The following is a 25164-nucleotide window of genomic DNA, read 5'->3' on the forward strand; positions in this document are numbered from 1 at the left end:
CCAAATTGCTTATAGGTATCACGACTTCACCTCTGACTTTCCAGAAAGTTACAACTTTGACAAAGTACTGAACGTTATTAAGCCAATGCTAATTTAACTTCATCTGAAGTACCTGAAGGAAATCTACGGTCTTAAGAGACACGCAATTTAATTTAGATGGCAAATTTTACAGTTGTATCTAAGACAAATAACCACGGCACGTCTAGAACCAAATCGCAAATGGTTGTTTAAGTGTTATTAACCATCACATTTTAAAATAAATGAATGCAGAAATGAATACAAAAACCATATAGCACCGAAACAATACAAATTAACTAATTACTACATAACATTTTCAAATAAAATACATTATTGTTGTTGTTGTTGTTAATATTATTATTATTATTATTATTATTATTATTATTATTATTAATTTGAAGTCTGCACAATACACACCATCTGGACAAAGTACGTCTTGCAGGGCGCAGCTATAGTTTCCGGTTTATCTGGTCCAGTGTGGGATACGTTTCTGTCCAAAGTTGATCAGCTAATGAGCCTGGAGCGTCGGCTCGCCCGGATCTAGCAACAATATTGAATTCATTTCTGGGATTGTTACTTCTTTTTACTTTGTTGGTGTGAGGACTAAAGGACACGTTGGTTTTAGTAATGTATTAAAATTAGCTGGTTCAGCTGCTCTGCTAAGGATTGTTTTCGCGGAGTTCTGAGACGGAGAAATGTCTGGCTGAGGAATCGTTATCACTAACAAACCACAAGTTCTGTAATGATCGATTAATGCAATCGTAATGGCATTCAAGGTGAGAATTATTTTGACGTTTGTTCTATAACTAAAACGTTTTGAATTCCTTTGCCTAGAAAGCACTGGTAAGTCTTGTAATACAGTTCCAAGCAGGCGCCAACATATATTCTCGTTTATTTAGAAGGTTTACAGGTTTCGCAATTGACATATTAAAGTTTGTTACATTTGTCTAAGACAGTGGTATGTGGTTCTCATATTTAAAGAATGTTTCACCGTTTTCCTGTAAACATGGAAAAAATATATCATTAAGAGTGTCTTGTGACATTTCACTACCCTTCCAGTACGGGTCATCACATCGCGCAGTGGATAGTGGGATATGTAGTTTTTAATGGGCTCGCAGACGTAATCGGCTGCACTTTTGTATTAACTGTTATTATTCAACTAGTCATTTTTGCTCAGAAACATCGATGTGATGTTTAGTTAACTCGCATATTTAATTAACTCGCTGAGCTTTTCTAGGGTAACTGTTGGGATGTCAGATAGTAGTCTAGATGAAAGTGGCCTTATAAGCAGTGTCTCAGTCAAATTCCATAATTTATCCTTTTACTAGGATGTCTAATGTTTGGCCTTTATTGATAGACCTCTTTCCAAATTTTTTTCCAGCTATGATACTTTTATTTTGTAGTGTTAGTAGCGTATGTTCTGATTAGTCAGTGGTCTTGTATATGTATTTCAGGTCAGCAGAGCTCTGATTACTAATTTTGGTTTAGTTTCATTCAGGTATAATTTGTTTAATAGTTAATAAATTCTTAGCATTTTGTAGATTACCAAATTTGTAGTGATGCACTAAGACATCAGAAAGGCAGATATGCTAACACTGAATAAGTTAAACAGATGCAGGCGCACACACAAGCACATACACAGAGACTTTCCCTGTTGGTATAAAGAAAGCCTGTAGCCTGAGTAGGACTCCTAAATAGAGCCCTTCACTCAGGCGTGTGTGTGTGTGTGTGTGTGTGTGTGTGTGTGTTAGAATAATGGGGGCTTTGTAATGATTAATGCATCCTTCCCCATATAATTAATATAGATATAAATAGGCCAATATTCTATCTTACCTATATGGAGTTTTATAAAATTTGAATGCATTTCATGCTTTGGGTTGTGGTTTGAACTGATTATATTTATCTGCACAGATGAAACTGACTCAGTTTACTGCCAAAACAAATATCTTCAGCAGATCAAAAATGCAGCTAAGAAAAAATAAACTGAAGACAATTTCTATTACTTATTTGAACAGACCAAGTTAGACCAACCTTCCCTGTCTTTATCATCACAAAAGAATGCTGAGTTTAATGGTTTTAAATAAGAGCATGGATGCTCACACTTGCAAACGTGTGCGTGTGTGTGTTTGACTCTGCATCTTTAACTCTGTTCTTCATTATTTGCTTGCAAAGGCACAGGTTTTATATGACTTCACAGCAGAACCAGGGAACAATGAGCTCTCAGTGAAGGAAGGGGAAACAATCACAATTACTAACCAGGTAAACTGGTATCCCACCATCATTGCTGGTACTGCTCACTGTCTGAGTGAGTGAGTGAGTGTGTGTGTGTGTGTGTGTGTGTGTGTGTGTGTGTGTGTGTGTGTGTGTGTGTGTGTGTTCTGAATGAGAGATGCTTTGGGGCAAAAGCATGGCTGTGCCTCATTGAGACCAGTTAGAGTATTTTCTGTAAATCTGAAACCTTTACTTGATTTCTCAGAACATAGGAGGTGGTTGGCTAGAAGCGCAGAACTCCAGAGGAGAGATCGGCCTGGTGCCAGAAGACTATGTGGAGGTAAGGCCTTGGGGCACACACAGGGTCAAAGGCGCTGTGTGTTCGCACTCACACACGCGCGCGCGCACACACACACACACGTATGAATATCCATGATTTGTGTAGTACTGTGTGTGATGTTTCCTAAAGAGGACAGAAACATCCTCTGTGAGGTGTTTGCCAGAGGCACCAGGAAGCCATTTCTGCCCTTATGACCCAAAATGAACCGGCTGACATTTAAAGATCAGCAGAATCTGGGTGCATGCATGTTGGTGTGTTTAGTTTGCATATATGATTTAATATAATAATTATAGCTAACATTATCTTGTTATAGTGTCTGTGTGTTTAATAATAATGATAATAAGAAAATTTAGCCTGTTGTTCTTTGTTTGTTTAAATGTCTGTTTTATAATAGGGCTTTGTATATGAATAAGGAATTACAATGACTTTTTATTTATTTTTGATTAATTCAAAACGAAGAGGTACCTTTTGAATACTTCAGCATGTATGCAGACAGTGGGATTTTCCATACTGCTGCAGTGAAAGCAAATTTTTGACCAATCAGAGTGTGGTAATATCACACATTAGCCTACATTGCTCACATTTACTTTGGCTCATCTGATTTGGCTCATCTGATGTAAATAGATAACTCTACTTATCCATCACTAAACTGAAAGGAAGATATGGTGTCTGGTTTTGTAACTGCAGTGTTACCATGGAAATGAATGGCAGATACCACGGTGATAGTGTAGTGTAGGTCATGCAGGCAACTTCATCAGAATGGGGAATTATCTGTCCTAGTTATTATTACATTGGCGTGTTGGTAAATAATGGTATTTAATGGCTTAGAGATCTGTCAAACTCTTCAAAAAAGGTTTGTTATGCATTAAATTAGCATTCAGATAAAGTGTGTTCTGTAAAATCTTGTGACTTTGTGTGTCTGTACATGCTTCATCTTTATTATCCTGTAAAGATTTATGTAGTCCTGTAGGGTGGGCGGACAGAGGCCTTGTAAACAGCTCAGTCTCAGTGTAAATACACTGGAGCAGTGAAGTGTGTTTGTGCTCTACATTACCAGGCTTGGCTCCTGCTCTCTCTCCCTCACAGCTGCGTACGCACACACGCATGCACACACACGCATGCACACACGCATGCACACACGCATGCACACACACGCATGCACGCACGCATGCACACACGCATGCACACACGCATACAATCTTTCTTCATCACACATCTGTGACAACATGTATGCTTCTCTGAAATCGCGTGCTTCCCTTAGCTTGTTTCATGGAAGCTTCTTTTCCAGATCTGCTGGGTATAAACCATGCAGAGTTGGAGAGGACGCTTTAATTACTCTGTTGCAGCTTGTAGCATTCTAACCAAAACACACAACAAGCCTTGAGGTCAGGACAACCCCTGCCCCTATTTAGGCAAGTCGCTGTTTTCCAGAGTGTAAATGTCAGCTTTCGTCTCTCCACAGCTCAATAAGCCACAGCCATTTGCAGCAGCAGGAAATGCAGCCCCATTGGACCTCTCCTTCTTTGACACTCACGCCCTGACCCCAGCCTGCAGTACCCAGAGCCAGGTGAGTGGTGGCACGCCCCTCCTGTGACCACGCCCCCTCCTCTAAAACCCACCCACTGCTTCGCAACCCTGGACAGGAGGGCTTACCGGGACGAGCTTGTTTGATGAGGACCCGAGGCAGCACAGGGAAGTTGTGTTTTTGGTTTTTTTTCCCTCTGTCTCTGACTGTTTCTACTCTTCACTTGGCTCTTAGTCTCTTGCAAGCAACTGAGTCAGTGGGAGAGGAAGGGAGATTCCAAATCCAAGCGCAAAATGTTTTAATCCGTGTTGTGAAAATGTGGACGTAGGATGGTTGTGGCAAAGCAAACGAGTGAAATAAAACCGGTCACTGTGACAGCCGACAAAGGCATAGTTAGATATGTCGTCGCTGCTCACAGGGAAGATTGTGGAAATGAAATTATAATGCAGCTATAAGTGGGTGGGAGTTACTTGGACTATTGTTATGACATTGTGAGAAGTAGTTATTTCAATAGATCCCTTGTTTTGTAGTAAACAAGGAGCCCTGGTTTGGCTCGCAGTACTGGCTGCAGGAAGCTGAGAACTGCCTTTGACATGGGACATGCATGACCAATCGCATGACGAATCGTTTATCAGCGTGTCATCATTTAGAACAGCAACATTTGTTTTTTTTCTCTTGCAGTCTTTTTTTATGCTCTTGAGGGACGTTTCAGGGCAGGGCTTGGACTGGAAAAGTGTTATCTCAGTGCTGGCAAATTTTAAAGCAGAAAATATGTAAAACCATTCGGATGAGTGCTCCATTAAGACTAGTTACATATTGCGCATCATTTTACTATTGTTCGTTCAAGAACTCGAGGCCGTACCTGCAACATTTTAATCCTATGTAATTAATTAAATTTACATATGAACTGTAAATATTTTTGCATGACTTTGGTAAGTGCCCAAAACTCTTATGATGGGGGAGTCTTTATACACTAAAAGGTAATTGTCAGCATGTATGTAAGTGTCCTCGCAGACTGTAAGTGTATTACTCATAGAATGCATATACATTTTCATTCATTTTTTTTCTTTTATCACCCATTGTCAATGATTCTCAGTACACAATATCTGAAAATGCAAACATATGTTTAAGTAGAACATTTGACTATTTTAAATGAAGCTAAACATATTAAGAGAGATCCAAATATGCCACGTCCGTCGACAAACACACGCCTCACTTTATGCTGTAAGTAAAAATAACATTTTTGGTTACTATGTAATCCTTAGTGGATTATAAGTATTTATTTCAAACCATTTAAAAAAACAATACTATTGTCATAACGAGGAGGTGAACACATGTAGCGTATGCAATGCACTGATATGATAGTGTATTCGCAGAACCTCTCAGGAGTTTTAGCATTAATTCATCATGGAGCTGTTTAGCATTGAGACACTGGGCATAATAGCAAATATTGTTGGCTATGTCTTCTCAGAAGTTCTCTTATCTGATACAGAAGTGAAAGCTCCATTTTCAGGATTTGTGAAATTTGCATATTTTTTTTCTTTTCTGTTTAAATTAGTTTTAAAAAACGAATTGCAGCTATAATTAGTTTTAAGAGGCTGAAGTTACTGTAACAGACTGTAGTGGGTATGTCCCATATGATCAGTCCGAGGTTGGTTACTACTTTGACTCTGTTAGCCATCCAAAGAAACCACGGAAGCACGGATCACCACATGGTCTTCATCATCTCTGACTCTTCCTTGTCCTTCCTACCTATGGTGTAACCTGCTACACTATGATAATGACCTGTCAGCCGTCAGTTGCCCTAGCTTGGAAGTGCTGTGGTTCTTTCATGCTGTTTCTGCTGGCAAGTGTCCATTGTATGTGTTTAGAAGGGCCAGCTGTGATGGACGATTTCGTAATATCGTCAGTACTGCCGTTCTGCATGAAAACCCTTCTCTAGGTTGCCGTGGTAACCCTTTCCTCACACGTACTCTGTGATGATGTCAACTCTCTCCTTCAAGGTGGAAGTAGTTCAGCTGGAAACTCCAGCCACCCCCTCCTCTTCCCCCAATGAGGTAAACCAGCGTGCCATACTGCACGAGGCCGGGGGCCACGCATGGTGCCTCTCCTAACTGCTGTCCTTCAACCCCAAGCCCCTCCTCCTTTCCACACCAAGCCCCTCCCCCTTTTGTTTACTGCCATAATCAGTGTACACACGCTATCCGAGGGATGAACATTCCTGTGGCTGAATTAAGCATCTCACATTCTTATACACGCAACACCTCCAAATCATGGCACTATGTATACAATACAATTCCATCACTGTTTACACCAATCTCAGTGTCAGTGTCTTGTTTAAACAAGGCAGTGAAACAAACGTGTCAGCGAGAACGATATTAACGTTAATTCAGAGAGAGAATTTATATGCCTTATGGTCTGATTTTTAGTGATAGAATTAATTAAATTGTAGATTTTCTTTTCAGTCTTTTAATATTAGTGTTAGTGGCATTCCTTTATTGAATTGTTTGTACTCACTGGCCTATGCTGACGCTTCTGATCTGGGGGAAAAAAAACACACACACACACGCACGTGCAACATACATATTGTGTGTGTATAATGACCTACACAAACATGCATCTTACATATTCTCAGCATGGTCAGAATTTGTACCATATGCATGGCATGCAGTTTTCCCTGGTTGCTTAATGCGAAATACACAGACAGCGATCAAGCTCCCCTTTTTTGCATGTGTTATTGCGTAGAAAATAGATTTGACCTTTGGCCTCTCAAGGCCAGAGGTCCATTGATGCCGTCTGCCTATAGGTGTGGGACAACACACACGTGCACACGCACAAACACACACGCACGCACACATAAGGACACGCTGAACCCAGAAAGTGTGTCCATTTGAAGCTCCCCATTTGAACAGAAGGGGAGTCAGCTGATCTCTCTGTACCATCATTGTGTGCTCTCTACACTTAAGTACAAAGCTACTGAACAAAGCACGGCCTCAAAACAAACTATTTTAAGCTTTGGGTTTTTAAAGTCAGATTTGAGTGGGATGTGGTTTGAATCTGTTCCTCACAGGAAGCTCAGAATGTTTATTGAAGAGAAGCTGATGACTTGGATGGCACTTCTGTCCATTTCGTCTGTCGCACATGAGCTCCGTATTTTATCAACCTTTTCCTTTCTGTGTTGTGTGAGAGGTTCGGTGCACATCTCTATACCTAGAGCGATGCAGCTAGCAAGAGAGCACATAATGGCAGGTGTTGAATATCAGAGAATTAAAACTGCAGATGCCCTTTGCTATTTTTCTTTACATGTACAGATTTAGTTTAATGTGGCAAACCGTATTGGTTAGTGCACGGTTTGCAGATGCAGTGAGATTAAACCACTTTTGGCACAGAATGTTGCCTGGTGAACATTAAGACTGCACAATATGCTTGTTTTAATTTGTTAATCACCATACTGGACTTCCTGATCACAGAAGCCTCTAAAAAAGCACTGATATTTATAGATTGTGTGCTTACTGATCTGTTTTGATGCATCACAGTATGATTTAAGAAACCAATCATTTTGGTAATTGCGATATGTGGCATAAGCGCAGTTCTAGTGTTTTTGCCACATATCTTGCAGCAAATACTACACTGAACATTGATTTTCCCATCGCCACATTCTCACATTGTTCATGGATTAGTGGTTTTGGAAGAATGGACTTCCAGTGCAGGTTGGTCCTTCTCTTCAGATGCTTGTCTTTTCCTACAGAGTAACGGTAATGACCCTTGGGCAGTGTTCGACACCAACGCCTCTGGGGGGTTCTCCAATAACTGGGCCGCCCAGCCTGAGGGCACAGAAACGGGCAGGACTGGCAGCAGTGTCTGGGGCTCCAGTGCGCAGGGCCATCCTCAGGCCTACCAGGGCCCAGGTAAACCTCTCCGTCTTTGTGCCTTGCAGTCACAAAGAATAGAATGCACTCAGGACGTCTGAGTGTGAGTGAGTTATGGAGCTATTTTAGCCTGGGTATTGCATATCTGTTATGAATAACCTATCTGTTATGAGATAGGGCGCATGAGCTAAAGACCCGCTAAGTGTAAAAGTGAATTTTAGAGGCCGAGAAGCGATTTTTATTTTGTGGTGATATTAATTTGTATGTATTTTAGGAAGTTTTAGATTGTGATTTTTAATGTACTTGTAGTGTTTATTCATCTGAATTGTATTGATGTTGGAATCATTGGCATTTGGTTTTTTATTGTATTTTGTGAAATGGTGAATAAACGGGAAAAAAAAAATCTGTTATGAATAACCACTTATATTACATGTGGAACTTAAGTAATTTAATATTAATATGACAAATATTAATGTGACAGTCCAACACAGAAACTTTGTCACGTTCATTTCTTTTTAAAATACCTGAAGGTCTGTACACGGAAAGTTTATTTACATTTTATGTGTGATGGAATGCCTCGGTGGTGTAAGACGGCAGTTGCAAGGGTAGAGACTGAGTGTTTGGAGGAGTAACTGCTAGTCTTGGCAAAAACAGATTTTATTGACATTTTATAGGGTGCCATCCATATGTAGCAAAACAGACTCATTTGAGGAGTGAAGTCTGCTTCTAAAGGGTGCAAAGTTCTTTGTTACTGTTTCATTGAAATAGTATGTAGTGTTCAAACACTAATCCAAATATGTGGGTCAGAACGGAATCAAGAAAGTTGATGTGCATTTAAACTGTATGGGTTTCAGTTAAAACGGTCTAGTAAATAATACGTTATTTCTTCCCTCTCTTTCCAAAGACATTTACCCTTATCCATACTTAATCGATTACACAGGTATATCATGCATTAATTCTGGGGTGTATATAACGGTTCTAACATTCTGCATGGAACTGTTCTACCAGCATGTGTTTTTGAAAGTGTCCTTTGATTAAAATGATGTGGTATAACTGTTATGGCCAATTCCAATAATGCTAAGTGTGCCTTAAAAAAATATGGAGTCATTTTTCCAGACACAGAGGAAACCTAGTCTAAGACTAAACTGCAAGACCAATGGTGAATCACCACTGGAAATTCTATTTGTTCTAAGTCTAGGCTTAATATGTGACTAGCAAACTGACCCGTGGTGTTTCCACATTGACTTGTAGGCCCTCATAAAGAGGCACAGAGCATGCAAACCCTTCCCTTATTCTCACTTTGGCAAAAATGCTCCTGAAAACCTTGAATCATGTAAATGTTACTAGGCTATTATATCATAAACTGTTTATTTATCTGAGGTAGCCTGCACCTGCTATATAAGTATCGTCCTGCTTAATAAAAGCCCTGCTTATGGTTTGCGTTATATTCAGAGTGTTCTTGACTAACAAAATCGCATCTGTTTACATACATAGTGGTATGTAATATGCGCTTATACATGTGTAATGTATGTATAATAAACGTGTAGCATGTGTGTGACGTGTTTTAAGGTGCAGATGACGATGAGTGGGACGATGAGTGGGATGATAGGAAGTCCTCCTATACCGAAGGAGAAGCAGGTGAAGGCGGGGCCTTGAACAGAGGCGGAGCCCACGGGACATCCATGAAGATCTCCCTCAACAAGTAACAGTCCTTTCAAGCTATCATCCTTTCTCTTACCGTGGAATTACATTGCGTAACTCAGCAATGGTATTTCCCACAGCTGGAGATCATCAGCCTTTTTCATGGTGTTTTCTTGTGGCTAACCTTCATCCTCCACGGACAGATTCCCTGGCTTCTCCAAATCAGGCCCAGAGCTGTACCTCTTATCCAAACAGGCTGCCAAAGGAACCAAGCTGTCTGTCTTTGTAAGATATTAATTCATGTTGGCACACAATATTTCAATAGCTAATATGTTAATTCAGTATTACTGTACTGGAAGTATAAATGATTATTAAAGGAGCAGTCGGATTTACCACCATGAAGTAGCAAACAAAAGTGCATCTCACATGAGACTAAGAATAAAGATTTTCTTTGTAGTCTTCAAATCAACCAGTATTTGTGTCACCAGGTGTCAGTATAATGGCTGTTTCATATTCTGAAGAAGAATCATTGGAAAAGAATGATATATTGCTCCTTTAATGGCTATATAAAAGCATGCTAGGACATATCGTTATAACTGCAAAGAGGCCTGTGCTATGTTTGAGGGTGTGTTTTTTGTGTCGTAGCAAGGGGAGGTTGGGCCAGTGTGGGAGTATCCTGAGACCCAATTGGACTGTGTTGTAGCAGACCCTAAAAAGGGCTCCAAAATGTATGGACTCAAAAGCTACATCGAGTACCAGGTCACACCCAACGTAAGTCCTACAGCATGCAGAATGGGACAAAACACTGTATTATGTCAACACATTGCTAATGTTCTCATGATGTATTTGTTTTTCCAGACCACCAACAAACCTGTCAACCACAGATACAAGCACTTTGACTGGCTGTATGAGAGACTTTTGGATAAATTTGGCTCAGCCATCCCAATCCCATGCCTACCAGATAAGCAGGTGACAGGTAGGGAAACTATTACTATTACATGCTCAGGCCCCCTTTCACACACCCAGAGAGCAAACAGCTTGTTTAGTTAAGAATAACTGACCTGCTGCAGGGCTCCACAATCACCAGAATGTGCTATGCAGCTGTTAAATACCAGAAAACCCACCACAGATATTCCACACATCTCTCAAACTACTTTCCAAAGCTTCTTAGCACATCGGAAACTTGTGGCAATTAAATCAATAGTTTTGTTTAGCGTGACAGTGAAGGTAACTATGCAGTGCCTTGTCAGGGCGCTTTGAGGAGGAGTTCATTAAGATGCGCATGGAGAGGCTTCAGGCCTGGATGTCTCGCATGTGCAGACACCCAGTCATCTCCAGCAGTGAGGTCTTCCAGCTCTTCCTCACCTACAAAGACGAGAAGGTACGATGAGTGAGGGCTCGAGCTTTTTAGCTGAGAGGGATGTCATGGCCTGTCTGGTGGTGACTTGCATCTGCGTATGTGAGTGCAGGATTGGAAGATGGGAAAGAGAAAAGCAGAGAAGGATGAGACGGTCGGTGTAATGATCTTCTCCACCATAGAGCCCGAGGGAGTGCCAGACCTGGACCTTCTGGAAGTGTGAGGACTCCCTGACATTGTGACATTGTCACTGGTTGTTCATTTAAATCGTTACTCAGATTAAATGCTGCCCATCAATAAGATCCTGTTAACCACAGGGCTTTGACCCTAAGCATAGTAGCGTATTGCTAAAGGATTTTGTGTGTGTGTTTTTGTGTGTGTGTGTGTGTGTGTGTGTGTGTGTGTGTGTCTAGAGAGCAGAAGTGTGAGCAGTTCAGTCGTTTTACTAAAGCAATGGATGATGGAGTGAAGGACCTATTGACAGTGGGACAGGAGCACTGGAAACGATGCACAGGACGTGGGTGAACTCCCAGAATCCCTCTGAGGCCATCAAAACCACCCACCACGTTACCACAGACAAAAACTCTCTTATTAGGAAGACACATTGCTCTTGTGATTATGCTAGAATATGAGACACTTGAAAGTGAAATGCATATCCCTTTCCAAACACACAATAGTTATGTTTCCAGGGCAATTATGAACAGGTGTTTGTATTTTCTCTCATAGCCCTGCCAAAGGAATACCAACGGATTGGCAAAGCTTTCCAAAACCTGTCATCAGTGTTCAACAGCAGTGGATATGAAGGTGCAGGATTCTAGTTGTTCCCACAGAAATATATGCATGTTATGATCCCTTTTGTAGCTTTGTGTTAGCCATAATTACAGGTGTGGCAGCATTTTGTTTTTAAGTGTGTGGTTCCAGCCTTTGAGCGTGTGGTTGTGGCATTTTCTCCAGGGGAGGCCACTCTTACTGACGCTCTGACGGCAGCAGGGAAGACCTATGAGGAAATTGCCCAAATGGTGGCAGAGCAGGTACAGAATATTGAAGGCACAGTACCCCTCTTTTAACTGGAGGCCAAACAGCACATTTTATTCCACATACTTTATCAGTGTTTCCAAGCCCTGCTAACATTTAGAGGGCAAGTACCTCTGATCTCTAAATATTAGCACTTCCCCTGCTCTAACACACCCATTGTTAATAAAGGGCTAATGTAGGGCTAAGGAAGGGCTTGTTATTTAGCGTCTGCAAGAAATGGGTTGTGAATATCTTTCAATTTAATTTAGTCGAACTAACCTTTTGCAGAGTATACCTTAGTTTCTTCCTCTTCCTCTTTCTGTTCCATTTCCTCTTCTTCTTTTTCTTACTCTTCTTCTTCTTCCTCTTCCTCATCTTCTTCTTCTTTTCCTCATTTAGACTGTCTCAGGTTTCCGGCATATACTTCCAGGACATGCCTTTAGTTTTGTTGCCCCTTTTTGCATGGCCGTGCCGACCGCGATCAGCAGAGTCGGCAGCGTTCACTCTGCGTCCGATACCCGTCCGCGGGGCCCAGGCCGCCTCGTGTCTTGGGACCAGCGAGGAGACTTGGGTCTGATTCTCCTGCTCAGCCTCTCCACTCATCCTCAGAATAACTCGCGCTACTCACTTTCAGTTCTTTCTGCCTTGCTCATTAAATCATGCTGACTTAAGCTTTCGCCGTTGTGACGTGCACTCGCACGAACCTGGTTGTTGTTCGGTGTGTACGCTGCGTCTGCTTGGAGGACTTCCCTGGTAAGCATCCATCATCATAGCAGCTCTTTCTGGACTGACCAGTTTTTGATGGCCTTTACTCATAGTCACTGCCTGTCTCCTTTTCGTTGCGTAGTGATAACACGTTGCTGTAGGTTGATTCAGTCTAAACATGCGCAAAGCCAATCTGCTGTAACCATGCGGGTGTGAATCGGTGGATATTAGTCAAGGGCTCTGATGTGTGTTGCTGTGAGTGCTCTTCTTCAGTGTGCTGGAGAGTTGTCACTGATTGAGGGTTATATACCATATTCAGGAACTCTACCAGCCACTCTATGTTTCTCCTTTGAAGGGAGGGAAGCTTTAGGAAGTGCAGGAGTCCAGCACCCTTCTGATCAGTAACTGTGCTTTTGGACTGAATCCATGTTGAGCTATGGCTTGCTTCTAATATGGACTACAGTAAGCAAGTCCTTATTAAAATGTGATGTTTGTAAGGGCTCCTGCTTATTTAGCCAAATGTGCTCCATACAGTCTATAAATAGACTCACTACTTAATTGTTTGTAGCTGTCAGTATTGTTCCTTTAAAAGGTTATCTGTTGTTTTCTGTAGAGGCTAGCCAAGGTTTTTTTTGTTTGTTTGGTTTTTTTTCCTCTTTTGTTTATTTTTAATGTCACATAGAACCCTGACTGCTCTTTTAGCTCAGATTTGGCAACGAGTCATATAATTTGTCAAATTGGTGATATCCACAGCTATTTTAACTATTTTAGGGATCACACTTGCTGCATATCTAGGTGCATGTGTATGTGAGTGAGTGAGTGTAGGAGTGTGGTGTTTTGGTGTGGGTGTTGGCGCAGATGTGTGTTTGTCAATTTGATAATCCTACTTGTGTGTTTTTTCTTCTCAGCCCAGAAAAGATCTTCACTCCCTCATGGAGACTAACAACGAGTACAAAGGGCTTCTAGGATGCTTCCCTGAGACCATCGGAGTTCATAAGGTACTGAACTTAGGAACCACGCCACAGAGGGCTCAGCATGTATACTTTAATATTAAAGACATCATTAACACATTTTTCATTTACCCTTTGGTCCTTGTAGGCTGCAATAGAGAAGGTGAAGGAGGCTGATAAGCTGGTGGCCACCTCTAAGATAACCCCGGCAGAGAAAGTCACCATGGCCAAGCGACTCAGTACCATGTCTTACTCATTACAGGGTACTGTACCAACTCGTCACCTCCAGCGAGAAGAAACCTTAGAGCATAATTGCTATTGAGTGCATTCATACCCTGCCCCTTGACTAGCTCTTGGTCCTGATACATGTCTGATTATGTCCCTGTAGCGGAGATGAACCACTTCCATAACCACCGCATCTATGACTACAACAGGGTGATGCAGTTGTACCTGGAGCAGCAAGTGAAATTCTATGAGACGGTAAAGTGTTTATCCAGCTGCTAGAGGTTCTCCCGTTATCGCGTAAGCCTGTATGCTCGATGCGTTTGCTCCATACACTCGATCCTGCAGTGCTTGGCGTGGTGTGTCAGAGGGTATGATGAGTAATGCTGCATCAGCATGAGGGAATGAAGGGGGGGGATGTAAAAATGAATGAACGAGGGAAAGAAGAGCGCGGAGTGTGTGCAGTGTGTGAACCGAGGGACTGTTTTTATGCCTGCAGATCGCTGAGAAGCTGAGACACGCTCACAGCCAGTTCACTACCATGTAAAGAAGAGGACTGCACCGACACACACAGCTGCACCCACCGCGCTGTGGGGACGTCGTTCTACCTTTCCTCTCTCCCACACCCCCTCCCACGCTCCGCTTCTTCTGTTCCTCTTTCTGTTCAAGATTTATTTGCCTGTGACCTCAGTGTCTAAAAAAGCTTCTGTCTATCTTAAGGCCAAAGGCAGATAAAATACCACATAGCGTCTCTTTCAGCACAAAGCAGCTGCCCGCAGTTCTTCATTTTAAAGTGACAGAGCAAGCAAGCTTTCCCTCTAAGATCAGTGAAGACGCTTGAGGCCAAGACATTAAACGGACAACAACGACAGCAACAAACTAGCCCCGCTTGACGATGCGTTTATTGCTCCATGACCATTTGCTCGGTTCGCCTCGTCCTCATTTTAGCCGACTCCATTTCTCTTGTCCTGTGAGTCTCCTGCGGTGATGAAAGGGGAGGATTGGCTGTGCCGTTCTGCACGCTCTTAGAGGTGTGGCCTTTTGCAGAGGCATGACCTCTCTCACTGTGCCTTTTATGTCTGTACTGGAGAAGCTCAGCACAAAACACACACACACACGTAAAGACATCTCTGGAGGATATATAGGAGGGCTGGTCCTTTTTTGCACAATAGATGGCATCCATGCATCAAATGTTTTTTCTCCTCTCTCTCTCTCTCTCTCTGTCTCTCTCTCGCCAAATGTTGAGCAGCATTGCCTGTCACTAAGCAATGTTTTCTGCTAATGTTTCCAGCTCAGTGCAATCTTCCTCATGTGCTTCTTTAGCCCTCTCACATGAACATATATTCTTTATCAGGTGCATGTGCTTCCATTTCTCCATGTATTGTTTATGTACAGCAACGTTTTCGTCATTTGCACCAAGGATGATTTAAAAAACAAAAAGTTATTTTGACAATTTAATAAACCCTGATTTGTACTCTCTATGTATGGGATTGATTTGTTGTTTTGGTGTGTGAGAAGACGTCCTTCGTCTTCCCCGACAGCTGTGTGAGCTTTGGGGAGAATATGAATGGGTCAGGATGAAGCAGGGTGTTGTTTCTATAGGTGAATGAACATTATGTACCAGAGGTGGAATTTCCTCTGCTTCATTAAGTGTGTTGGCATGCTGGGACATAGTTCATATGGGTCGTCTTTTTAGCTGGAAGATGCATATAAAAATGCTGTGATGCATTTCAAGGAATTTGGACCAAAACTTTTAAGATCATAAGAAAAAACCTTTTAAAAATCCAGGCATGGAAATTGTGAGTACAGTCTGTTCGGTATGACTTACTGCTTGGCAATGTTTTACAAGCCAACTGATTTTTCATTTTCCAGTGTTTGAGTTCAACCTAAATCCACATTTTCAGTTTCTATGTATTGCATATAATATAAGTACATAACACTTCAGAAATCCACTTGGCACAAAATAATGTGAGAATTCAGTTCGTCCCTGCTTCACCAGTCATCTCTGTTATTGTGGCTCAGAGAATTTGATTGGTTGGCAGTAGGACGGCTGCTCAGGCCAATAGACGTGGCCGGAAGGTTCGTGGGTAGATCATCATGCTCACCTTACGTAGGGAGTAATAGTCTGAATTCTTCCAGATGAAATGCACAATTCTGTTGTGCCCTAAAGCACTTTTCCCCTTCAGAGAGCAGCATCCACCATCACTTCAGATGGCTAGTCATGTCTTACCTCTTACCACTCACTACAGCACAGGACATAAAACACAAAGTGAAATCATTTTAGATTTACTCTTAGGTACTTCCTGTTTTAAAAATATTTACCATTATATAGCGTCTACAGATAATACAAATAATTAAACTAAACTAACAAATTGCTTCTGTAGAAAGCTACCTTGGGGTAGGCACCATTTAAGTCAATGCAATGTCTTTGTCGTGTCTGGTTTTGACTTCAATGAGCGTTTGCGGTTATGTGTGTGGCCTGGATAGAGTCTGGCACCAGCAACAGTTCGCCATCATGGTCCCAAAGACCGACTATATCTAATGATTCTCAACTGCAGCTGCAACCAAATGATATCTACAGGAGTCTGACACTGATTTTTGTCCTAGCTTTGGTTACTCACCCTGGTAAAGGGCATGCTTTGTGTATGCGTAAGGTGTAATCTCCATGGTCATTGTTCAAGAAAAATGCCACATTATTAAAGGACTCTAGCACACACTCTCTTCAGCATGTTGTTTTTTCACAACTCCAATGAAGAGACAATGTTTTTTCAGAGATAGTCTGGTTCTCCAAAGCATTTGGAAATTCTACAAGCTTTTTAGATTGCTTTGTTAAACAGATTCAGTGAGAAGCTGCAGTAATCCATCTCTTGCCATCAGTGTCCATGTCAAAGTAGACCACCACAGGCATGGCCCCCAACAGTGTGAAGACCACTGAAGTAGATGGAGGCACCTCTGGGGTTACACAAACAGACACACTGTTACTACCTGGGCTTAAGTGACTAATTCCTCACAGAAGATAGGAAGGAGATGAGGGACAAATGAAATTCTGCAGTCCTTTGTTACTCCACTAAATGGGGTTTGCACTTTTATATAGAACACTTACCAAGGCACTGCTGCTTTGTTTGGTTACCAGGAAGGATTTAAATTTTTCTCTTCTAACATTCTGAATTCAGTTAAGCCAAAGGCTGAATTCTGGGTAATTACATCACTTAATAACTACTGATGTATTAAGCATTAAAGCAGCTTTGAAATATAGATTTCAACAGTTTGGACATCAGCACCATACATACTCATATAAGCTCTGTAGACACATCCTTTCTATAGTTCTGTAAAAGCTTACTTAGGACTTGGGCTATGAGAATATTAAGATATCTGAATAATAGGTCTGACTTGACTGTCTGCAAAAGGCATTTTAGTACAACAGTTTTAAAACTTGTTTTGAAACTTTTAGCGCACATTCTTTTTTTTTTAGATTTTTCTACAGTATGTTTAAACATAATTCTGTCTTGGCCTACGTTCCTGAAAAAGACATTTCAAATGCTGCAATCCATCTTAAGTGGTGTTTCCGTTCTGCTGAATATTAGTCAGCGAGAAGACAGAAGGCAGTAAACAGAAGATTCTTTAACCCCTGGGGTGCAAGACTTGCAGGATGCTGAGCAGGGGGCTGGCCATGCAGCCGGGTATGCGCTGGGCTTCTCCACCAGTGGCGAGAGGCTGTGGAGCTGGGCCCACAGAACTTTGAGGAGCTGCTCCTCCAACGAGTTCAGACGGGTCTTCTCCTCACTCTAACGGCAGCGGCGGCACACAAAGACAGACTCTGATGACACGTTTGCACGGAAATTGCACCATATTTGTAGCGGGTTGGTAAAGGGGACACACCGATGAAAAATCTGATGAAAAGGTCTTGAAGAGGAGAGAGAATGAGAAGGAGAGACAGTGGGATGATGTAGGTATGTGGGCGTGAGCTATGTGGTCTAGTGCTGGAGGTCGGCGCAGCGTGAATATCTTACGAGCAACGCCACACAGCCAAGCATGTGCGGATTGGCAATGGTGTCGGTGCTGATCCTGTTACTGCTCAGGGTTAAGGAGACTTCAAGAGCAAAACCGCAGAGCTGAGCTAGCTGGAGAGAAGAGAAATCGCCTCTGACTGTTAGTTCTTGTGCAAATTGTTGCCTATATTAAGTCACTTCCTGTCTCAGCCATATGTGGAAGGTTTGTATTACACTGTTTGGCTGACAGCAATTTTTTATTTTTAAAATGTGTTATGTGTTAAATTTTACTGAGAATGTGCATTATGAGGTGACTGTTGCTCTTCTTTTGCAAGATCCATAACGAGGTTGGAAGATCCGTAGCTGTGTGGAGTCAGAATGGCTAGGACTGCCTTCCTCACTAACCAGCTCATCTGACTCAGACTTTCACCTAGGATCACGTCTCCCTGATCACCCCTGATTCTCCCGATTCTCTCTGTGAGCCACACGCACCTGCAGCCAGAGGCCTCTGACTCGATGCCAGTGGTCACAGAGCTCCTCCTGTTGCTCGGAAATGCTCTTGCGCCGGGCCAGCACCTGCTGCTTGTGCTCCTCATTCTCGTGGAGCCAGAGTGAGACCTTGTCTGCACAGCAGAACATGTCCCGACAGCGCTGCTCACCCAGTTGTGACCACGAAGAGAGACAAGAGAGCTGTGACCTCCATCGGCGTGACCGAGATGAAGGATCTGTGGGGGTGAGACCCACATATTCTCTTACTAAACTCCAGGTTCAGTGGGGATGACAAATCATTCATAAAAAAGAAATGTCTTTCAGGATACACAGAACTCTACTGCCACCTGTTCCTGTTGGATCTGTGATCTAGAATCTGACATTATTTATTACATTATTCTAAAACAGGAAACGGGGTCATTGTACAAAATAAAAGTTTGTTATGCCATCACATCTTTAAACGTGGAACTTCCCACATGAAGGTTGGGGTTTAAGAGCACAGCAACACAGTGGACGTGATCATCTGCTGGAGGAATGCTCAAACTAAATAGGCAAAATGACCCTTTCTCTGCAGCATATATATATATATGCTTGACATCCCTTCATCGTATAATATATCCCTTCATGTATGTGTGTGTGTGTGTGTGTGTGTCTATATATATATATATATATAGAGACACACACACACACACACACACATACATGAAGGGATATATTATACGATGAAGGGATGCCAAGCATCACCAAAGTGAAAATAAAAAAACATGCATGTGCACACACATCACACACGTGACATAAATGCACTTTGGTCACTCCTAAAACCAACACACCATGAAAAGGATGTAAATTCAGTAGCCAGACCTCTTGGAAAAGCATTTCTTTCGACAGAATTCTAGTACATGCAGACACATTATGACACTGCATTGCTCCGCCACACCTAAGCCAATCCCATGCAGCCTGAGGCCAGCATGACAGGCTACAAGGTCAGAGAGCAGGTCCCAAGACCCACAATGCTCATGACCTTCTCGGCTGATATTTTCTGCTCTGCCATTATGAGGCAGGACTGTGGATAAATCACAGTGATGGAGGATAGTCTGGGTGCCTTTGGGTTTCGCTCTGACATTTATATTAGATAACCTGTATGGCGAGACAACCTGCATGCTTGCTTTTGTTTGGAGGGCATTTCATTTACTTGTTTTAAAATAATTCAATTTTGTCAGAGACAGAGCAGCATGCCAAACTGATAAAGTACGGTTCACTGAAGTTAACTTACTTACCCTATGAACCGTGTACATTAAATGCATTGCTCATAAGGCATGAAGAGCTGGGGTTTCCTCCTCACAGAACTGACCGCAGAAACATAAGACCTGCTCTTTGAAGAAAGAAAGACTGAGGATAGAATTGTAAAAAGAGCTATAAATTGTTAATGATTACCTGAAGGTGTGGGTAATCATTCACTCACAGGGACAGCAGAAAATGGTACATTATCCATAGCATGTGAATTGCTATCCTTCTCTCTCTCTCTCTCTCTCTCTCTCTCTCTCTCTCTCTCTCTCTCTCTCTCTCTCTCTCTCTCTCCCTCTCTTTCTCTCTAACACACACATACTCCTGCACACATGCACAGACTCTCTGTGTCTCTCTCTGCCTCTCTAATGTAACGCTGTGTGACTGACAGTGGACATCTTAGCCTAGTAATCTTTGGTAAGAGGATTATTGCATTTGCTAGATAAAACTCACACACAGTGGATCATCTCGTTAAAGTACATTTCCAAAGCAAAATTAAAGGCCCAACTTCATCCTCATAAATAGCCTGCAGTAAATATATTATAATGAGACCGTTTTAAAGACTGACAGATTTAAAAACATGACTATAGTGTGATACATGTATACTGCCCTCTTAAGGACATATTCTGAACACCAGGCATCAGGTGGACCGGGCAGGCCTGGAAGAATGAACTCAATCTAGAAAACCATAAATAAGTCCCTTTATTTCCATTCCTAAGTTCTTCATATATCAAATTATACAGTTTGGCCTAAATGTAAAAATCCAGCAATATAAACCAGATACCAGACAAACACACTCTTTTCTTATTTAAAAACGTGCATGCACACTCTGAAACTGGTCTCTTTACCTCTGCAAGAGAGTGATTTCATATCAGTCGGTGCTACGGCGCTAAAAGTGTAAACTCACTGGATTTAGGAGACATGATTAGGTGCCACGAAGATAAAACAGTCCAGCATTTTTATTTCCAAAAAACAAATGGTTTCTATACAAGACATTCACAGCATGACATCTTCCTGTGATACTGTAATATTTAAATATTTACTATGAATACCTCTTGGTGACCTAAAAAAAGAAAAAGTTTAATAGATTTTATTTTCTTATTATAAAATAAGGACATAACAATATACATTATTTTTTAAAATGTGGGTTTTCTCTTTTTGGTCAGCCAATGTGATTGATTTTCATGCATTACACACCTTGCCTGAGCGAAGAAGGAAACACTGACGTGTTCCCTTCACGTCATTCCCCAATTTTCTAATTAAATTCAAGAACTCCGAGTCAACTCGGGTCCAGTTTCTTGAATAACTGTCACCTCCAGCAGTGTCAGGAGACAAAGCAGACCACTTCCCATATTTTGTGGCATGCAGAGAGGCTGATTCAACAGGTGTTCAGATAGCTGCTTCACCTACCTGCTAATCCACACACCCATCTCTGCTTACGTCTTTGACCAATTTGAGGACATTTGTGTGGGGGAGGGATGTATCTGTTGCTTTTACTAAGTGCAGTGCTCCCAAACACCCATACACACACATCCGCCTGACTATGCTTTGGCCTTGAGGGACTGTCATGCACCTGAGAGCATATATAAGAGAGTAGACCTCATTCAGAAAAACAGAGAAACAGAAGCAGCCAATCACTGGCTACTAAGAAACTTATCAGGAAAAATCGTAAGTGAAGGGACAGGACTAAGGAGTGTGCCGCAGTAAGTCTCAGGTCTTAAGGTGGGCATTGAAAGTAGACCTTGTGATAAAAGGTAAGAATATTTTTTGATCATTTACCAATTGTATATCTTTCTTTTGTGATTTTAAGAAGAAAAAAAAAGATGCAGATATTTGTCCCAAAAGTGTGTTTCTATATGAGAAACCTAGGTGACATTTTTCATTTTACATAATAGGCAACCTACATAAAATGGTGCATTTACATGAGAGCTATTTACATGGTGTATGATTTAAGTGACTTTATATTGTATGTTACAATCATTTAAAAAAAAAAGAAAATTGTTTTCTAAACAATATTCAGGGTAATAAATGTCCCATACTGTACACTTTGTTTTACAATAATTCTAATCCATCTAAAATATCAATTATCATGTGAATGTATTAATTAATGAAATTATAATGTAAATTATCAAACAGTTAATATAAAGCTTATATTTCAATACAAAGCATTCCATATAAATGCTAAATAGTCTTCTTAATTCCACAATGAAATAGGAAGAGCTGAAAGGTTTTCAACTACTTTTACAATTTTAAGAATAATACAAAGCAGGATAATATTATAAAAAGATATGTGGACAAAAACACCAACATAGAATTCTTTACTTTCAAAAAGATTGCTATTGCAAAGAACGAACATGTTAGCTAGGTGTTTTTTGAAGGCATAATAAAAATACAATAACATTCATTTTTAAATGTATAATGATGCCTTTTAAAGAACGAAGTATTTCAAAGCTATGAATGAATTCCTTTCAAAGTCTGTTAAAGCTGAAATTATTTTCCAGCTGTTTGATAAAAAATGTTTGCATAGCATTTGGACGGACTGTCATACTATTCTACACTGGATAATGCCTTCCAGCACACCAAATTAATTATAATATTATGATATCCTTCCAGCACACCAAGCCAATTTTAATATCCAGCATTTTTTAAATGATCAAAAAGCGACAATATTTATATTGCAAAGATTAGCAGATGTTTACGTACCATATAGCATGGAATGTGTTTTCCCGATGCCAAAAATGCAGTTCTAGCAGGAACAGTTCTCTCCATGTCTATGTCATTATTTCAAGGTTATCCAGCCCTTCTTTCAATGATCTGCCACTGATTCTGTTCCATTACTTTGTTCCTTACATACCTGTGGGGGGAGACTATCTTTGAATAAAAGTCATAATTAAAAGGACATGGTGTGACACTATATCCGAACAGGTGCGTATAAGACTGGTATGGGTGCATGGCAGTGAACGGGTTCCCCTAATGCTATCGGTCATACGTGTACAGTTTTCAGTGTGATTCATTGACAACAGTTTTCCCTAAAATATAACACCGTGGCAGGTCTGAGTTCCATTTCTGCAGCAGGTCAGTTGCGAGCCTGCTCTGTTCACAGTGTTAAACGAATGACGGACACACTGAGGGCACACACTTCACTGGGCTGCAAAAGTTTCACTCCTTGTGATTGCTGTACAGACTCATCTGGATTTTGATTCAGAGGTTCACGCTGGCTAATGCATTTGTGCTTCTTCCCTCACTGGCTGAAGATGCAGTGTCTCTCTTGGCTAGTGGCTGCAGTCATCCTATGTACATGCGGATCAGGAGTAGATGGGCAGTGCTGGGATATTACAGATTGCTTGGGTCTTGGCTCTCAAGAGAAAATAATGGTAAAACATTTCAAATTGCATAATCATGCATGATTTACACAAAGCAAATTGTAGACAGGGCATCGAGTAACTACGTAATAGCCTTTATCTTTGTACTACAAAATCAGACTTTGTTTTATCAGACTTCCATCTCTATGCAAGCTTTATTGTACACTCTGTGTGCACTTTGTCTTTGTTGTGTTTTTGCTAGGAGTGTGTCTGGAAGTGCAGGTCTAAGCAGCTAGTCACTGATGCTGAGAGTGTCCAGCTAAGCCAACATCAGAGCGACGAAGAAGACAAAGAGGAAGAACGTTTAAGCCTGGGCACGCTGCTGTCAGCTTTGTCTCCCAACGATGCCACTCTCGTCCCAGGGACGAGTACACGGCTCCTCCGCAGTGACGAGCAGCGCCCCTACATCATGGAGCACTTCCGCTGGGGCAAACCCACGGGCCGCAAGCGCTGGCCCATCAGGGTCCACAATGGAGGTTCCCTGGAGGAGGGCCAGCCTGAGGAGCAGTCCCTGGAGGCAGTCTTACCTCAGCAGAGCCGCCGTCAGCTAGGGAGCCTCGACGAGCACAGCCAGGAGCAAAAGAAGAACACAAAAAGCACCAACAAGTATCGCATGACCCACTTTCGCTGGAGCGCACCCCCTGCAGCCAAGCGTTATGGAGGGTTCATGAATGTCTGGTCAGAGCAATCCCATAAGCCCCTGCTCACTTTGTTCCGCAACGTCATGGTTAAGGATGGACAATGAGGAGGTTAAGAGCAGGGTAAACAGGGCTGCAATGGAATCAGGCTTCAGAGAATATTGATGTTTTATGGAGTCGTAATGTTTCAAAGCTTTCCCCATATCTACACACTCTATGGCCTTGGGCTAAGCTCACCAGGATTCCATAAAATATCAATGTGACCTGAGTCAAAACAGAAAGAAAATCTCTAAACTTGACTTGTTGGTTTGCAAGCCAGTTATCAATCTTCTTCCATCTTACAGTGCAAAATTAACAATAAAAAACAAGTGAGATGAGAAAATGAATGTACTTTTTTGTTATTTTCATCTTTGTTTCAGTCCAAATGGGTGAATGTTTTATCTCTTAATATTCAATAATAGTATCAGCTTTCATTACACTGAGCCAAACACTTCTGATTCCCAGTAAGAGAGATGAGTTACACATTATACATGGTTTTTCTGTGAAATCTTTGGTTCTATATCAAACAGCACTGGTCCATTTTCTTTAGATTTATAAACAATAATGTGCATGGATTAAACACCTTAGCTATTCCAATTGACTCTAACTGCATGTACTATATGCAATTCAGGGCCAGCTCATGGCTCCAGGTCATGCCTTTGGAGACGTGCCTCTGCTGGTCCTTGCAGCAGACCACCTGCCTGGCATAGGCATACTACAGAATCTATACCATCACACATGGAGACAAGGTCACTTACATTACAAAACATGACAAAACAATTAAGAAACGTGTTGGCACGCTAACAACATCTATAAGTATGGGCATACTATAGCTGGGCATATTAACCACAGGACTAAAAACTAGTAGCTTTAGCTTTGCTGTTAGCACATCATTTTAGAGGTGAGAAGTATTTTCTCCAAAAGCTATATGACTAAATTACTACTGCAGAACTCACCTCTTAAAAATCCCATCCCGGGTTCACCGTATCATTGTAACTCATGGGGTTCAAAGTCCTCACATCGAGCACAGGAGCTGGGTGTGTTAGGTTGATGTTATGACCAGCATTGCCGCTAGTGTGTCGTTTAAGAATCTGGGAGAGACGTTTTTCTCAGGCTTTTGTTGCCAGACCTGGGGGGCATTGGAATCAGTGCTATTGTCCCTAGAGGCCAGCACCAAGAAGGTATGGGTCCCAAATAGTCAGCATACACTATTTATGCGGAAAGACCAGAGGCCTTAGTGGGTATTTGCACTATATTGTTTGTGGATCCCAGTGGTGTGCCTAGTGGCCTGGGGGCCTCAATGGTTAGTTCACATTATATTTGAGAAGAAGCTTGGAGGTATGATTGATCGGTTTTACTGTATGTATAGTGTGGAGTCCAGGGATCTTATTGATATGTTTACATGAGTAGTGGGGCCCACTCCCTTTGGCAATTTGGGACCACATAGCCATAGGCTCCTGCGTACTGGCTCCACTGGCCCCACTAATACAAGGCCATGGAATACTGGTCCA

The 25164-nt window shown here is 41.7% G+C and overlaps 2 protein-coding genes across 7 annotated transcripts; both read left to right on the forward strand.

Annotated features, from left to right (window-relative positions):
- Positions 1-480: 480 nt before the first annotated feature.
- On the forward strand, positions 481-15333 carry snx9b (sorting nexin 9b). Of its 5 annotated transcripts, XM_026998260.2 has the most exons (20): positions 481-794; positions 2191-2277; positions 2495-2569; positions 4032-4136; positions 6098-6151; positions 7843-8002; positions 8868-8903; positions 9533-9665; positions 9808-9889; positions 10250-10375; positions 10463-10580; positions 10855-10985; positions 11074-11180; positions 11375-11478; positions 11688-11765; positions 11916-11992; positions 13589-13678; positions 13779-13893; positions 14019-14110; positions 14352-15333. In XM_026998260.2, the coding sequence occupies exons 1-20, from the start codon at positions 783-785 to the stop codon at positions 14397-14399; spliced, it is 1830 nt and encodes a 609-aa protein (XP_026854061.1). In that variant the 5' UTR covers positions 481-782; the 3' UTR covers positions 14400-15333. The 5 variants fall into 5 exon arrangements, with proteins under 5 accessions (XP_026854061.1, XP_026854069.1, XP_026854074.1 ...); XM_026998268.2 differs by lacking the exon at positions 8868-8903; XM_026998273.2 differs by lacking the exon at positions 6098-6151.
- Positions 15334-21158: 5825 nt separating this feature from the next.
- pomcb (proopiomelanocortin b) lies at positions 21159-23996 on the forward strand. 2 transcript variants are annotated; one of them, XM_026998309.2, is made up of 3 exons: positions 21159-21368; positions 22862-22988; positions 23179-23996. In XM_026998309.2, exons 2-3 carry the CDS (start codon positions 22869-22871, stop codon positions 23719-23721), a joined length of 663 nt encoding a protein of 220 aa, XP_026854110.2. In that variant the 5' UTR covers positions 21159-21368; positions 22862-22868; the 3' UTR covers positions 23722-23996. The 2 variants fall into 2 exon arrangements, with proteins under 2 accessions (XP_026854110.2, XP_026854101.2); XM_026998300.2 differs by having other exon boundaries at positions 21161-21368; positions 22869-22988.
- Positions 23997-25164: the final 1168 nt, after the last annotated feature.

Source organism: Electrophorus electricus, chromosome 3 (genome assembly GCF_013358815.1).
Source record: "Electrophorus electricus isolate fEleEle1 chromosome 3, fEleEle1.pri, whole genome shotgun sequence".
NCBI classification, from domain to species: Eukaryota; Metazoa; Chordata; class Actinopteri; order Gymnotiformes; family Gymnotidae; genus Electrophorus; species Electrophorus electricus.

Bases quoted from the DNA above. Each gene is read 5' to 3' on its own strand.
- snx9b (XM_026998260.2), top strand. The intron at 2,570-4,031 runs GTAAGGCCTTGG...GTCTCTCCACAG, and splicing joins TGCCAGAAGACTATGTGGAG to CTCAATAAGCCACAGCCATT. The intron at 10,376-10,462 runs GTAAGTCCTACA...TTGTTTTTCCAG, and splicing joins AGTACCAGGTCACACCCAAC to ACCACCAACAAACCTGTCAA.
- pomcb (XM_026998309.2), top strand. From the start codon at position 22,869: ATGCAGTGTCTCTCTTGGCTAGTGGCTGCAGTCATCCTATGTACATGC. The intron at 22,989-23,178 runs GTAAAACATTTC...TGTTTTTGCTAG, and splicing joins GCTCTCAAGAGAAAATAATG to GAGTGTGTCTGGAAGTGCAG.